A 16,944-nucleotide genomic window follows, 5' to 3' on the forward strand; every position below is an offset into this window, starting at 1 on the left:
AGAAGTACTAACTACTTCTTCTTCCAGCCTTTTTGGAAGTGTTATGCAAGTATGCAAAACCATGCACCTTTACACTGAGCAGAGTGAAGGATCACATTAGTACATTACCTGCAATTGAATGACATCATGACTTTTTTCCGACAAATAAAAAAATTATTAGGAAAGCATAAAAAATGGTACCAATGATTTCACTCTCCACTTCAGGCTATTTATAAATAAGACTTGCATAAAACCAGTCGTGCATGATTTCTAAATAATCAGATTAAGTCTCCACAAAAAAAACCTATGCTGAAGAGCAGAAAGGTCTATGTAAAACTTTCTAGTTGTGTCATTGTTCCAAGTCACTCTGAATTGCATGTGAAAGATTTCTGCAAACTAGCGTGTTGATATTCCATACTGCACAACACAGTACACTGCTATTGCTGTATTTCAAAACAAAAAAAGGCACAGGTTTATCTTTCCTTAGAGAGTCTACCAAGACAGATCCAGGAAAGTTTGGTTTGTAACTGCTCAAGTATGTTTTATTGCTGAAGTTCGTAGCCAAAGTGTATGGTGCTTATTTGATCTTGCATTTGGCATCTTGGTAGCAGTTCAAGAGATTTGCAAGCACATTAAGATTTTGGTGCATCTCAAGGTTTGACCATTTCCCTGAGTCCCACCTACAGTATTCCTAAAGACTGAAGGTGAGAGAGCTTATTTTTAAATCCAAATCATATTAACATACCTTAAACCCTGAAATGATAAGGAGGTAGGAAAATGCAATTATCTGCCTGCTTCTCAGGCTAAACCCTTAGAATTATTGATTTCCATTTTTTCTACATTAAAAGAACTACTTTTCTTTTCCTTTCTTTTAATTTCTTATACTACAGCCCAATCTGTCTTTATAAACTGAGGCACTGAACTGTGAAAATACAGCTCCATCTCTGGAGCAGTGGAACTGTTGATTTGGTCTCTCCAATTACATTTAGAAGTCAAAAAGAATATGGACCTTAGAACATATGACCTTGGTTAGACAGAATAAATCCCAATTTCCACATTCACCAAGCAAGCATAATTGAACAAGTGCATACAACGGGAGTGGGATACTATGAGAGACAGTTTGGCAAATGCTATTCTGTTCTGTTGACTGCTTCAACCTGATGCAAGAGCAGATGAGTTGTATTCAAGAATTCTTATCAATAGGCCTGAAAATGAACAATCTTCTTATGAAAAAAGTTGCATAATTAAGATTTTCAAAACTTCATTTAAACTTGTAAAGGATTATTTACTATATCACACAGAAAACACTTTAGTCAGCAACATGAGGGTCATCTATAAGTTACTGGCTACAATTTGATTTGCAAACCTGGGTATTTGATATATGTATCTACACCAGGTGCTGTTTTCTTTTTCCTGAAGAAATTTTTGAACTTTTCCACTGTATAGAGGGCAGATAAAAATGACCGAGAAATAACTTGGTTGTTGTGATCAGTACATGTATCTCCAAAAAAGCATACTCACACACCTATTAAAAAAGAGAAGACTGACAAAACAAAGTGCTAGTGGCATCTCAAAACAGAGAGAGAAAAGCACCACTGCTGCCTCTAGGAGATAAGCCAATGTCTTATGGATAAATAATTAGAAAAGTGATCAGCTGTCCAAAAAACATACTTTAAAAATCAGTTCCTAGTGACGCATGTAGTAATCAGGATCACATGTCACCACAAAGCCATTAGGAGTCTGCAGATACACATGTGAGTGCTTATGTACAGGATAAAACTCAGCCCCCACAATGTACTGCTGCAGTACCTAAGCACCGAGTTTCATACCAGAGACAGAAAGTGAAATTCTAAAACCCACATTTGTTTATTTGTGAACAGGATATATAAAAATACAAATAAATTATAGAAAATAAATTAAGGTGGCCAAAAAATGTCACCAAAAAGACCTTTTCCTTCTGAATTCTGACTATCAGGATGGTGACAGTAATCCTGATCAGAATTCCTTTCAAATGGTAAATATTTCCTAGCTTTATATCTGTGGTTCTTTTCCTAGTAAAAAAATATAAATGCCAACAGCACTGTACACTTCTATATGATACAGCATATAGATCCATATAACCCAGGGTTTTAAATTCTAGTTTTTAAGAGTTTTATGTCCATTTTCAGAAAGACAAATTTTATGACTCATTTTTTTCCTCCAGTTAATACTTTAAGATATTTTTAATCAATAATCTTATGAAAAACTCAAATTACTTGAGAAGTTCTATAAGAGGAGTAGAGTTGTGTTTAATAAATTTATACCTCTATAATCTTGTTCCAGATAGGACGATGAGTGGTAGCATCCCAGAGCGTAATGTGTTTGTCATGTCCACAAGTGAAGAACTGAGGTTTAGAGGAATGGACTGCAAGTCCCCAAAGCTCATCAGTGTGACCCTACACAAGCAGAAATGTTTCTTGACAAGGAGGACAGTACCGTCAAAACTAAAAATGTTTAAACAGCATTAAAATGACCAAACTATATATTAAAGCATTACAGAAATACATTGGCTTAGAGAGATGCATATTTATAATGTTATTTATTGCCAAAAGAACTGTAATAATAAATTGCATAAGTGCACATTTATGAAACATAACTTTAAGCAACACCTGTACTGCTATCACACACTTGGAAATGTTCTTGTAAGGCAACAGCTTACCTGGGTAATTGGGAAAAAGTCTCCGGATAGCGTGCCCTGTAGGACGAAGTTTCTAGTCGTTCCTATTAATACAACATCCCCTTTTCCCTCTGCTACTGTTCTTATTGGACCAAACTGCTCTGGAATCTGTGGTCATAACAGACAAACAGATAGAGAAGTCAGACAATTTATGAAGTGTTGCTATTTTTAGAGACATATGGCCTAGCAAGTGCATCTTTATAAAAGTTCCACAGAGAAGAAATTAAATGAATATACATGCCTGACTTTCAAAAGTTTCTAACAACTTTCATCAGCTCAGTAACTGTCTTCATGACACTACAAGAAAAGACATCCTTACCTACAGAACTCAGTTTGTACAGATAAACCAATTATTTCAAACAACAGGAAAGGGTCCTTCATGCTGTGTTAACTCTATCATAATTTAATTGCAGCTGTGATATCAGACTATGCATTTCCACTCACTGATAGTGTCAGGCTTTGTATCACCAGTACTTTCCTGCAGTCTATGTTTCTTCAGCTGCAGCCTAGATTCTGAAAGAGTCAGTGCAAAACTCCAATATGAAGTTCAAGGGAAGATGTAAAATTTAAAATAACAAGGAATACCACCTTATGAACAAATAAGAGAAAAATATGGATGCCACGGCTAGAAACAGCACAACAAGACTGTTACTTGTGCTGTGTTAAAAACTGAATTACCAGAACAGACATGCCATTCTAGTTGCATACATATTTGCAACATTTAATAATATATAGTAGAGCTGAAACTCTTCCTTGGAGTTTATCTTGATTGTTCTTTTTCATTCAGTATGTTAACAGTCATGCAATTCTGTCCCAACAAACTCTGCTTTCATGTTTTAAGTTCTTACAAAGCAACTGAATTCACTTTAGCAATTCCTTTTTAAATAAAAAACAACACTAGCCAAGCGATTAATGAAAAAACACAAGTGCTAAAAAAACCCTCACATCATTTTGGAAATAAGGAAGTACAAAAACTTTTTAATATTGTAATACTCTGAAGTAGAAAAAAAATGACCTCACATTAATTGTAAAGAAAGTTAAGAAATAATACAAAAAAGTAAGAACACGAGATTTGTTTTCCAATTACCCTAGGTGTTAAAAAGGAAATATTATTTTAATGAGTAGGCTATCACAGGAATGACCTGGTAACTCAAATGGTATTTCATTTTGAGTAGCAGAGTAATTTAAAGACAGGTGATTATCACCTCAGTTTTGTGAAGTTTTTGGTAATTTCCATTCCAAGATATCAGCTTTCGGTCTTTTCCACCTCCTGATACTAATGTGCCATCTCGCAGCATACACAGCGCAAATATTCCACCCTCATGTGCCCCTTGAACTGCGTGGCTTATTCTGTTGGTACCTGGAGAGAAGGAGAAAAGATATTACTACTGAAATACTCAGCTTACTAGCTCCTTTTTCCCAGCTTGTTTTTTTCCTCCGTTTTTCTACTACCTGTCAAGGATTGTATCTAAACAATGATGGGAATGGAGTGTTGCACCAGAAAGAGACCAAATTAGTACATCTTAAGAACATATTCCACCCATCCCAAAAATGAAAAGTACACATATTCATTCAGTCTAGTTCAAAAACAAAGTAAAACGGGATCATTTAAACTTTTCATGGGGGTTCAAGACAAACTGTTTGACATCACATTTGACCTGCAGTAGCACTACACACCTTATCAACGAAGAAACCAAAACCCAGTCACTTCTTACCCTTCAAGGATATTCCACAGCCTCCAGATGCCCAGCTTGCACCAAAATCTGACTAAGCTAGACGTCTTCTCTGCTCGTCTGGCAGAAGACGCTGACTCACTCCCCAAAAGAGCCTGTACCTTTTTATTGATGAACTTGGCTTGTTCAAGTACCTTGACTCAAAACACCTTCTAACCAACTACGCTGGATTACATATATCTAATTTCATGAAACATTACTTTTATGAAGTATAAAGGAATGATTACTAGTGATTCTATTACTGAAACACACACCTTGCATCAAAGCTAACTATGTTTAGCACAAGCAAGGGGTTGATGCAAGTTAGGAAGAAACAACTAACGTGGAGACCAGTGATGAGTGGTGGTCCTCAGGGGTTGGTACTGGGACCGGCGCTGTTTAACATCTTTGTCGGTGACATAGACCGTAGGATTGAGTGCACCCTCAGCAAGTTTGCAGATGACACCAAGCTGAGTGGTGCAGTTGACACACCTGAGGGATGGGATGCCATCCAGAGGAACCCTGACAGCCTTGAGAGATGGGCCTGTGCAAATGTCATGAAGTTCAACAAGGCCAAGTGCAAGGTCCTGCACATGGGTCAGGGAAATCCCAAGCACAAATACAGGCTGAAATTTGTCTACCGGCATGAAGGCAAACCAGCCCCTGAGGAGTGCATTGACTCTGCCGTGCCAGCAGCTGCCACCATCTCCCTTCTCTGTTGGCAGTCCAAAATAACACCCAAGAACAGGGAGGAGATGGGACTATGCAATTTCTAAACTCTGTTTGGAAGGAAAAGTGTTCAGGTGTCTTGCTTTAAACTATCGTAGGAGAAAGAAAAGGGCAATAAAAGAGGAGCTGAGTTACAAACACCATATCCACCCCTTTCTTTAACAATAGTGTATCAGACAAACGCACAAGGAGATAATTGGCTGATGGTCCTTGGATGAAAAAAACTCTGCAAAAACAGCTCAGTAAGGCTCAACTGTGTAACTGATTCACCATGTTGCTTCCCGAGTCTTATATACCCTTTGAGCATCTTGGGAGAAGGCACTGAATAAATAAGAAAGGGTTGTCATGCATACCCCTTCTTCCTTTACTAATAAGGTCTCCTTTAGAGGATTCCCCTTATTCCTATGCATGGCATCTCACACACTAAGTAAACATTTAGGATATTTCTGCAGTTTGCCTTCTGGCAGGCATTGCCTTCTGCTGCCTTAAAAAAAAAAAAAAAAAAAAGGCTTTTCTTACTCGGAAATGCTTTTTAAGAAGTTTGTCCTATCCATCTGTCCTTTTGAAATAAAGCTGAGAAATTCAATTAGATCGCATATATTTTAATTGTTGTCCTAGGAAGTCAAGCTAAAGTTATTTGTTGTCTTTTTAAAAGTGTATGTCAATAGGCATAATTTTTGCAAACATTACAGAGTGACAGTATAGAGACTGGAGATCATAGAATTACAGAATTATTAAGGTTGGAAAACACCTCGAAGATCATCAAGTCCAACCATCAACCCAACACCACCATGCCCCCTAAACCATGTCCTGAAGTGCCACGTCCACATGTTTTTTGAACACTTCCAGTGATGGTGACTCCACCACCTCCCTGGGCAGCCTGTTCCAATGTTTGACCACTCTCTCAGTAAAGAAATTCTTCCTAATACCTAGTCTAAACCTCCCCTGGCGCAACTTGAGGCCATTTCCTCTTGTCCTATTGCTAGTTACTGGGGAGAAGGGACCAACACCCACCTCACCACAATCCCCTTTCAGGTAGTTGTAGAGAGCGATAAGGTCTCCCCTCAGCCTCCTCTTCTCCAGACTGAACAACCCCAGTTCCCTCAGCTGCTCCTCCTAAGACTTGTGCTCCAGACCCCTCACCAGCTTCGTTGCCCTTCTCTGGACACGCTCCAGCACCTCAACATCCTTCTTGTAGTGAGGGGCCCAAAACTGAACGCAGTATTTGAGGTGCGGCCTCACCAGTGCCGAGTACAGGGGCATGATCACTTCCCTACTCCTGCTGGCCACACCATTTCTGATACAGGCCAGGATGCTGTTGGCCTTCTTGGCCACCTGGGCACACTGCTGGCTCATATTCAGCCGGCTGTCAACCAGCACCCCCAGGTCCCTTTCCGCCGGGCAGCTCTCCAGCCACTCCTCCCCAAGCCGGTAGTGTTGCATGGGGTTGTTGTGGCCGAAGTGCAGGACCCGGCACTTGCCCTTGTTAAACCTCAAACAGTTGACCTCTGCCCATTGATCCAGCCTGTCAAGATCCTTCTGCAGAGCCTTCCTACCCTCCAGCAGATCAACACTCAGCTCAGTTTGGTGTCATCTGCAAACTTACTGAGGGAGCACTCAATCCCTTTATCCAGATCATTGATAAAGATATTAAACAAAACTGGCCCCAAAACTGAGCCCTGATCATCCATTTCATTAACACCGTTTCTTACTATCTTACATTGATTAAGGAAAATAACTTTTCCTGCTATTTCTCATGTCAGTAAAAGCCATACGTGCTGGCATAGCTCTACGATTCAACACTTGACCACACGGAACACATTCTATAGAATTTTGTGCTCTAGCAGTCAGGTATATATGTTCTTTAGGTGCTCAAAGAGGAGGATCCAGACATAACCTGCTGAATTGGTCTTGTGAAAGAACTCAAGATATAAAAAAAATTATTATTCTTAAAATGAGTCTACACTCTTGTAAAAATTCACAGTCTTTTATATTAAAAATTCACTATCTATTTCAATCTTGTCTTACCTTTCCCCCAAACCAAAATGTTTCCGCTTGAGTCTCCTGTAATAGTATCACCATTTTCAGAAAAGGTCACACACAGGACAAACTTTGGCTTCTCTTGTTTCTGCATGGTTATGAAAAATATACACTCACAGCAACACAAAACCCATTCATTTTAACTGTATACGCTTGAGTAATTTACCTTAGTCTTATACAGCTGTATTATTACTTAAATATCTACACAGGAACTAAACACATTCCTACAGTCTAAACAGTTAATCTGTGCAAGGGCAAAAGATGCATCAGCTGAGGTTGGTGGCCCAGTCCTGCACCCTTTAAGTGTGACAGGGACAGAGCAGGTGAGGTGGCCTGTCAACTTTTAACACAAGACCAGGAACGCTCTGAGATAAACCCCAACGCCCACATAATCCCAAAGGCTTTAAGTATTTAGAAATGGCCAAAGATGCAAACAAGCTTTATTACTGTAATTTTTAACTCCAAAGTTTCTAGGAGAAAAATGTTACTAGAGAGTTTGGCTGTAGTGCAAGAATTAAGAAATCATCTCTCGAAAAAATCCTAAGGTTCAGTAACGGTTCAGTTGCTTTGAGACCCAGCATTTAAGACAGTGACGGCAACATAAAAATTCACCAGCTAGTTGCTTCTAAGAACATTATTTACAATGTTTGTCAACTACCGGTGTGCATGGCCTCCTTCTCCCTCAAACTAAGAACTGTTCTCAACTAGGGCCTCACTTTTCCACCTGCAACAATCATCGAGAATAACAGAGCCATAAGAGAGGCAGAAATCTGCCCAAGTAGCTTAGGAGTTAAAAATGAATGAAATGTAACAAAATTTAAATGCATTATCTCAGCATCTCCTCCTGATTTCACACAAAGTATATTCATTGACATTGCAAAATGGTTGTTTCGACTAGACTTGCGAGCCTGGACTCCACAAGCAGCTAACTAGGCCCTCCTGGAGTTATCTGCAGTCACCGCAAACATCCCTCACTCGCACATGCAACTGCGGTAGAGCTTAGTCTATATTTAAAACCAAAACCAAATCAAGACCTTGAAATAAAAATTATATTTACCGAATAGCGGCCAGCTCAATCTGTATTTGAATTACATATGTGTATGTATCTGAGCAAAACAGATGAAGCGGGAAGAATATTCATATTCGTGTAATTTATGGGGCTTTGCAAGTCTTTCCTCTGACAAAATAAAAAAGCCCCAGCAAATATCACATTCTATTTTTTTTTTAACCTGAGGTAAGCATAGCAAGTTTTAAGGTAATTTTGTTTTGCGGGGAGGGGCGGAGGCAGTGTAGCATAAAGAATATAGGAAAAAGAATGCAAGGAACAAATGGCAGTTGCATTTCAAAACATTGTGGAAGCTGCATTGAAATGCAATTTCAAAACCACCCATGGAAAAGGTCTCTGTGCCATACCATGAATGCTACCTGAGTTTCTGCAAAATTTCAAGTTTAGTAACAGTCAGTTCTTTTGATTTACACAAGCCTTATTAACTCTTACTTCTGTATGACTGTACCATTATTACAAACATAAAATTAAGGGAAAATTTTATTTTACCTCAAATAATCCTTGCTTTTTAACAAGGGAATTCCCTTCTAGTGTCCAAAAATAAAGGTGTGATTTTCCACAAGTAACTATTATATTTGTATCAGTAGGGTGAAAATCTGCAGCAAATACAGCCTCATTAGAGCACTTGAAAAGGAAAAAAGAAAAACATTGTATCAAAATTTAAAATTCAAAGAAAATAAAATTATATGAAATGGTTCTCTAGTTAGATTAACTGATCAACTTTAAGAAAAATTCTGACCTATTCATTTATTAGTGTAGACTGGAATACTTCGGTAGAATACTCTGAAGTCAAAAGATTTTTTGTTTTTGTAAGTTAGTATCAAAAGTTATCCTTCAAAACTACGTCAGATAATGAGAAGTTCTGCACAGAAGATTAGTTTAAGATGTTTCTTTTCTGCACATGCTCCTATCATTGCATTACTTTTCTAATCAATTCTAGAACAATTACAATAGCAAAATTTAAAACAAAAAAACAAATTATTGGGATAATCTCAACAGAGAGAGACAATACTCCCTTTCTTCACGTTCTTTGCCTCTTATAAAATGAAAGTGTTAAAAAGGCACAAGACGTTAAATATAGAAAGACATTTTATGACAAGAAATCCAAATCTACATACAAGCAAGTAGTACAAAATATCTTATTGCAACACCTTGACATCTGCCAGCTTTTCTTCTTTCTGCCAGTCCCACACAGAAAGCACGTGGTCGTTTGAGTCATCCACGGAGCACAGGCTACTTCCTCCATTCTGAGGCAAAACATGGAAAATATTAATGCATCCCCCAACCAACATTAGAAACATGTAAATACACATTTAGAATACTTAAATACTTCCGTGTAGGTGAATTTATACATATTTACACTTTAACTGTTATACTTTTAGTTATCCCATAGATCACCATCAAGTATAATATTTTATAGGACCGTTGAAAAATAGGACTAAAAAGGGATCTAGAAGAGGAACTCTTGCAAACTGTGGGCAAACACACTTTGTCAGGAATGAGGTAGGTATCTCTTTCCAAACTCTCAGTGATGGAAATTCCCAAGGCGAACTACACATAATTATCCATACTGTTACGAAATCTCTTCCTGACGATTATGTTGTGTTTCTTTCTTTGCAATTTAAACCAATTACTTCTTATCAGACCTGCTATGGACAAGGAGAACAATTTTACTCTTCATATAAGAATAATGGATCTTATAATAGATCCTACTACTTAAAATAGTAGTAAATTAGAAAACAGTTTATTCCTGACAGGTATCTTTTTCATAGGTCTATCTTCTACCAGTCTATATAATCTTATTGACCCTAATTTCTTCAGTCTTTCTTCATGCATCATATTAGCTAGACCTTCTCCAGTTGGTGCTCATTCTTCTGAAGTATGAATCCAAAGACTGGATGAGGAACTCCAACTCAGACTCTTCCTGAACTGAGGGGAGGTGACCGACATTGGTCTCACTAGTGACGGGAACTGCTGTACAATCATCAGATCTTTTTCCAAATAGCAGCTACTTTTGGACCACTTTTTCCAATCTTTGGTGTTCATTCCTAGCAGCGTGTCTACAGTGGAACAAACCATCAAGTAATGTCTAATTGCTTTCCAACCCATTCAAATATGATTTTGCATCCTGTTGCTCGGGGCATCAGCTACGTTAGCTTTGACTGCAGATGAGCTTGCTGGAACAGACTGAGCCTGCGGTTACACAAGCACTCCTTTGGCAGCGACGCTGCCACAAGCAGTCCTTCCTCTGCCACCCATAGCAAGGCCGCTTGTTGCTGCCTCTTGAGCTGAGTCACCACAAAAGTTTGGGCTATCATAGAGTGCGCCTGTTTGGGGAATGGATCAATTTGGGAGAGGGAGTGGAAGACCCAAGCAAACTCTGCTTCGTTTTTTTTATATATAAGGATGCATGGTCGTTTTCCTGATGAATCGGGCCTCTAATACACATCTCAGATGCAGCTACAAAAATAACTGTGCCAGTGCCACTCAAGAGGTGGGGCAGACACAGGACTGAGTAGCCTGAAGAGAGGGCTGTCTAAAATAAGATAAGCGTACTGCTATGGGATGGGACGTGAGGCTCAAAACAAGGCTAAGCTCTGACTGTGAAATCATAGCAGAAAGCAAAACATATTAAACACTCGCTTTCTCGTGGCATCTGCCAATAGAGATCCTGTTATTAAGTACCTATTTCTTCCTCCAGGGAGACATTTACGGAGTATTTGCTTGCTACTCCTTTCTATTCATCCTTCAAAGCTGACCTTGATCTGTGTAGTTTTCCACCTTTGTATTCTTAACCAGCTCTCTCAATTTATTCCTTTCTTTTTCTACTTCCTATAAAATATTGTGACCAAGTACTTGTGGAAACTTCCACTGAAGTACATTTTGCCTAGGGAATACACCGTTTAGTCCTCTCCTTTTTAAAAATGCTGTCGAGCCAACCAGACACCACCAGATACACTGCTTACGGATTCTGTTCTCCTTGGAGGGTTTCTAGACTTGTGCGTGTCAGGTTACAAACTCATGTTTTCCATATGGACTTGAATGCCACCTATGTCATTTTTTTTTTACCTCCTTGATAGACTAGAGCTCAAAGTATGGTGCCAAGAGGCTAACAACAGGGTTCTAGTTCTTTACAGTCCTTTATCCGTATGCCTTTGCTGCTTTCAAGCAAAAGATTTTGCTTCTCCCATGGGAGCTCTCATTTTTTTAAATCCAAAATCAGAGGTACAGGCCATTGTAAAGGTCTTTCATCAGTCATTCTTAGGCACAGTGTAGGGGGTTAAAAGATGCAGAGAGAGTAACTTTCTTATATAGGGAGAAACGCAATGGGATGATTAAAGAGAAGAAGTAAGGATACTGAAATTTCAAGAACACAAGTACTTCTGCAACTGCTTCTCCTTAAAGAAATTAATTGTTTTTTATGGTATGCACACAGTAGATCTCGGAGACTGCTCAGATACTGCTAACCTTAATAGCAACATAAACGGTTGGAAACGACTGAGTTGCAAGCTTTCCTCCTCTAAAGAGGAAGATAAGAGAAAAGACAGCTCGGAATTTTGTTTTGGTCAAGGAAGCTGAATTTGAAAGATTTCAAAGACCTGTTCAGCAAACATTCTTAATATGACTATTCATTTATTTTACTTACAGATTTAGAAAAAGCAATGCAAGTGACAGCTCGATCAAAAAAACCCATTCCGATGACATGCAGTGTATTCAGAGTTACAGAATCCCAGACACGCACATGTGGTGGCAATTGCTATAAAATAGACACAGAAATAATAGCTGAAACAATGGTGGCAAAAAAAAAAAAAAAATCAGGATTTAAAAAAAATGAGAATGCATCCCAAAAACATTTTAACACAATTTAAGGTATGAAAATTATCAGAACCTCTCTAGAGACACCCATGTAAGCACAGAGATGCTACAAATGATTTGCTGATTATTGTGCCTAGAACCAGTGTCTGAGACTGACTATCCAGAGCGTACAGCACGTCAGGTCGCACTGACCTCAGTTAGTTCACTGAAGTTAATGGGCACTGAGACATCTTTCAGTACGTGAAGACTGGTGAAGACCTAGCAACATGGGACCTATTGGTAGGTCCAAGACCATCAGTTTAAACTGTAGCAACTGACAAAATTCTGGTCAACATCAAGCAGCAAGAAAAAAAAAAAAAGATTAAGAATTTCTAAAACGTAATTAATTTCAGTGCCATAAAAATGGCTGTAGAAAAGAACTGTACAACTGTAATCTGAACTAACTTTCTTTTTGTACATAAAATTTAAGGTATATATAATGGCCCAAGACGGATTCCCTATGAAAACCAGGTGGTTCCCCCTCCCTCCCCTCTACCTTTGACTTCTGCACTGCAGAGCCCCACGCAGGCCCAGCCTCGTGGAGGCAGAAATGCTTCTCAAACCCACTAGAGGGCAATCCCAGGAAGTACTTGCTGATCTAGTTTTATTTTAAAAATAGGAGTTTAATACAGTATCTTCAACCTTTGCAGGAAAAGAACAAAAGCCATGTTTTACTTCCTTTTTTTCCCTGTTCTTTCACATAAAGCCAATATGTTTTGTTACAGTATCAGGAGGAAAAAAAAAAAAGCAACAGCCATCTGCCTTTCTTGCTAATAAGTAGTGAAATTGCCCTTAAAAACAAATAAATTAATAAATCAAGGCCATCTCTGTATCTCAGTTATATAAATGGCTTTTATATAAGCTTACCTATACACCACATTTCCCTCAAGCATACACATCAAACCTTTAGATTTTATTTCACAAATACAAGGGTAAGTAATTGTATTTATGAAGTTTAAAAAACCGAAATACCAGACATTTCTCCAACACACAATAAAAATTATTAGTTTATGTTACTCAACTAAGTTATCTTTACATAAACCTTGTATTGCATAACTGGGGTTTTATTTTCCCCATTTACTTAAAGTACTTAGCATATTGATAATCCGTTTTTATCCCAAAATTCTTCATTGACATCTACCAACAATTTTGCAATAGTTTGGCTGTGACTTCAGCTGCATACTCTGCTGAGTAACTTTTTCTTCATGCTTTTCCTGCCTCTGCTTGCACCCATTCTTTTCCTCTTGTCTTAGCTTTTTGGAACAATGTTCATCTTACACTGTTCAAATAAATTCCTAGCCTACAGCTAAGTTTTATGATAATACATGTAATAATAGAGAGAAAAAAATTCTTGCCTAGAGGATGGCAAGAGTAAGATTTTTTTTTTTTTTTTTTTTTCAGCAAACAACCCAAAGCCATTCTTATTTGTACTTTGGTTTTGGTAGCTGCAGTCAGAAATGAGGTGTATACTGTACAATATAATATCCACTGCTTCTCCTCCTTTTCCCCCCATCCATCTGTCCTCTCAGGTCTCCTTTGTAGACTCATCCTTCCATGTCTCTTTTGGAGACCAGCTCCAAATTTACCTTCAGTCTGTCTACATAATGGAACCAGAAACCACTGACCAATCTTGACAATGGAACTGGGTAACTCTGATAGCATGCAATAGGCACTCTCAAATTAAGTTTTCCTTGCATTTGGTCCTAAGGTGTAAGACCAATTTAATTGTTACATGAAAAGAATATAGCATGTATCTTCTTAATAGCATATTCTTATGAAATATAAGCAACTACATGTCAGCAGAGGGGTCACTCACTTTTCCATCCTTGGATGTCCCTGCAACTTGACCTGTTGCTATAGTGATCCTATCAGGATGGACAGCCAGGCTAAAAAAGAAAAGAAAAAGAGGCTAAACTTAAAGCCATTCATTATCTATTTCATCAAATTTTTACATGAGCTCAAAATAAATAACCCTATTTTAGTCATATAAAGCACAGAGCATACATGTAAACATTTTAAATATATAGAAACAGAACTGACAAAACAATTTTCATTTTATTCAAAAAACTCTTCTTCCCTTATCAACAAGGCAGTAATTTGCCCAAGTCCTAATACCTCACAGCATGTATCAAACGAGCCCCAATCTCACTCATGTTGGGATTCATCTCACCTAGATTGAAGTTATTGCGGTATCTAATGTCTCTACGAAAAAGCAACCTAAAATTTGTATTAAAGCCTGGAGTACAGTCTATTTTTGCCCTAAATCCTCCCTTAATTCTTTTTTTTTTCACTGCAGCTGCTTTGCATACAGTTCTAGAGCCCAAATGCCCTGCAAAATGAACTGTGGCAATAATTCAATTTTATAATGCAGAAAGGTATCCTCTTTCCAATAAACCTGAAAGCTTTGAAATATCTAGAGAGTCAGAAAATTTCAAAGAAAGAAATGAGATGGAACAGGTCCAAGTTAAAAATCTCCTTGTAAAACAATGAGATTATACAAATAATCCAATTTTATGAAACATGCTCACAATGCAACCAGATTTAGTTACCAGGTCTATTTTTGACTTTTGAGGGACAACGGGTGTTTCATAATGTTTGTCTAACGAACGGATGTCAAACTCATTTCATACATTAGGACCCATCACATAATCCAGGTGCTCTTTTTCAGCTACTGTCCGCAAACAGACAGATACCATCAAGATAAACCATACGTTTATTTAGGTTTCAATTTAATGATACTGGTATTTCCTGATATCTAGTATCCTCTAAGCTCGAACACAGCTAAATCACTTTGAAGCCCAAGCTGGCATGTCTGCATGGCAGCAGACAAACCAGGCTGCTGAGGACTAGTTTACAGGATATCTGCCATGATGCAGACATCCCTAGAGACTACCAGGAAGACTGCAAATGAGATTAAAACTGATTCATTGGTTAGATTGAGCCTAAAGGACCTTTATCTGGCACCCATACCCAGGTGAAGATGAATAATTCAATGCTACTTAGACAGGGGAAGGAGAAGCGTCTGAAGAAGTTAATGTTAAATCATCCTAAAAACAGAGGAATGAAAATGAGTATGTTTCTATTTTTCTGTATTCTCAAGGTAAAAAGTATATTAGTTATGAAAAGTAAGTTTTCTCAAGTAAATACAAGGAGGAATTGTTAGCAACTGAGACAGAGAAACAAGCAGTAACTTGGAGAACATCAATACAGCAACTGCACATAGACACATCCCAATGAGGTAGCCCAGCACAGGCTTCCAGGCAGGTTTCTCAAGCAAATCCAGGCTCTGTTAGGGACATATTTGGATATTATCAGGTCTGTGCCATCACATCCTGACAGCAATTGCTTTGTTTGCTGACTACACAGAGCTGTAACAGACATTTAACATCCTTACCATGACTACGGTCAGACCCTTATTTGTGCAAACGCACTGTCAGGCCTAAGGACCAAACCTATGCATGACTCGGAAGTTAAATCACTTGAATTTTCAAAACTATATTAAAAGAACAAAACATTACCTCCCAAATACTGTTTTATGAAGAAAAAAAAAGGCTTATTAGGTGACTTACCACTTCACATCATCATTATGACCAGTGTAATGTCTCTGAAGTTGCTCTTCAACATTGAATAATACAACTACGGATGCGATGAAATATACAGTTTCGCCCGTTGGAAGAAGATAGAGATTACTGCGACAGTCCCGACCCCTATATCCATAGCTAGCATGTTGGTCAAGCTGCAATAACGTTATCTACCAATTAAGAACATTAAAAAATAAGGAAAAACAAAATGGATTTTCTGACCCTGTATTTCCTGAAGTCAGCACCCCTTGGCTTGAGCACAGCTTTATCACTTGACAGTCTTCAGAACTCCCTCCCTTACTACAGTAGAGAGCTAAAGTGTTTCCCAGACTTTGAGTTATTGAAAACCTACAGATCCTACAGAAAATACATGGTAAAGATGACAGGAGTTTGTAGACATACTATCCCTTTATCATCCTCTAGAATTTGCTAAATGCCAGACTAAGGCAGTCTTAATTTTGTCCCAAGTGTATTTACTATTTACACTGCTTGACTAATTAAAATAAAAATTTAGACTTCATGGAAACGCTAATAAGTCATTCAGTACATCTCCCTGCATTACATTAGGATTGATTGCATTACCCCGTGTGCAGGTTGATTGATTTCATTATTCTGGGCATTACCAGCCAGATGGATATGAAACCATAAAAGGGTTACATCATCTGTTCCAATTTATTTTTGCAGTATTTAAGGCAGTGGCCCAGATTCTGATGTTAGTCATATCAATACTAATCTAAAATTAATCCAATGAAATAACTAGAACTAACCCAGAAAGAATCTCATTTAGACCAAATGTTAATTCACCCAAACTATGTAGTTTTATTCTTCTAAAGAGTCATTAGGTACTACAAGTACTTTGGCTTTCCTTTTTTATGTGAACAGACAGAAACAGCATTAGCAGAATATTGGCAAAACAGCAGTACATTCCAACTCAGTCAATACGGAGAGACTGACTGTGATAAATGTATGGAGAGGTACTGAAGCCCCAATTATATGATATTAAAAAGATACTTGTGCACTATTCTCTATAGTCAATGATCATAGAATGGTTTGGGTTGGAAGGGACCTTAGAGATCCCTTGCTAATAAATGCAATAGAAGTAGTGCTGCATAGCCAACCATCAAAATGTGCATTCAAAAATACAGCCAAAAATACTCCCAACCAGAAGTATTTCATCCAAAGTTCCTTCAAGTTTGAGATGTTCAAATTTGAAGACATGAAAACAATCGCTATCTTCAAATTACAAAGCATTTACTATCAATTTTG

General features: G+C 38.0%; 1 protein-coding gene across 3 annotated transcripts in view; it reads right to left on the reverse strand.

Annotated features, from left to right (window-relative positions):
- EML1 (EMAP like 1) overlaps positions 1–16,944 on the reverse strand; it is a gene marked incomplete at its 3' end in the record, with an annotated part of 86,882 nt that overhangs the window by 10,811 nt on the left and 59,127 nt on the right. For 2 of the 3 annotated variants that reach the window (XM_082000646.1, XM_082000645.1), the window contains 9 exons: positions 15,667–15,816; positions 13,914–13,983; positions 11,889–11,999; positions 9,394–9,489; positions 8,732–8,866; positions 7,165–7,264; positions 3,901–4,055; positions 2,678–2,803; positions 2,283–2,414 (listed from right to left, as the gene is read on the reverse strand). In XM_082000646.1, coding sequence (XP_081856772.1) covers positions 2,283–2,414; positions 2,678–2,803; positions 3,901–4,055; positions 7,165–7,264; positions 8,732–8,866; positions 9,394–9,489; positions 11,889–11,999; positions 13,914–13,983; positions 15,667–15,816 — 1,075 coding nt within the window. The remainder of the gene's footprint in view (positions 1–2,282; positions 2,415–2,677; positions 2,804–3,900; positions 4,056–7,164; positions 7,265–8,731; positions 8,867–9,393; positions 9,490–11,888; positions 12,000–13,913; positions 13,984–15,666; positions 15,817–16,944) is intronic. The other variant, XM_082000647.1, reaches the window with a different exon arrangement.

The sequence above is a fragment of the Phaethon aethereus genome (assembly GCF_964289735.1).
Source record: "Phaethon aethereus genome assembly, chromosome: 5".
Classification (NCBI taxonomy): domain Eukaryota; kingdom Metazoa; phylum Chordata; class Aves; order Phaethontiformes; family Phaethontidae; genus Phaethon; species Phaethon aethereus.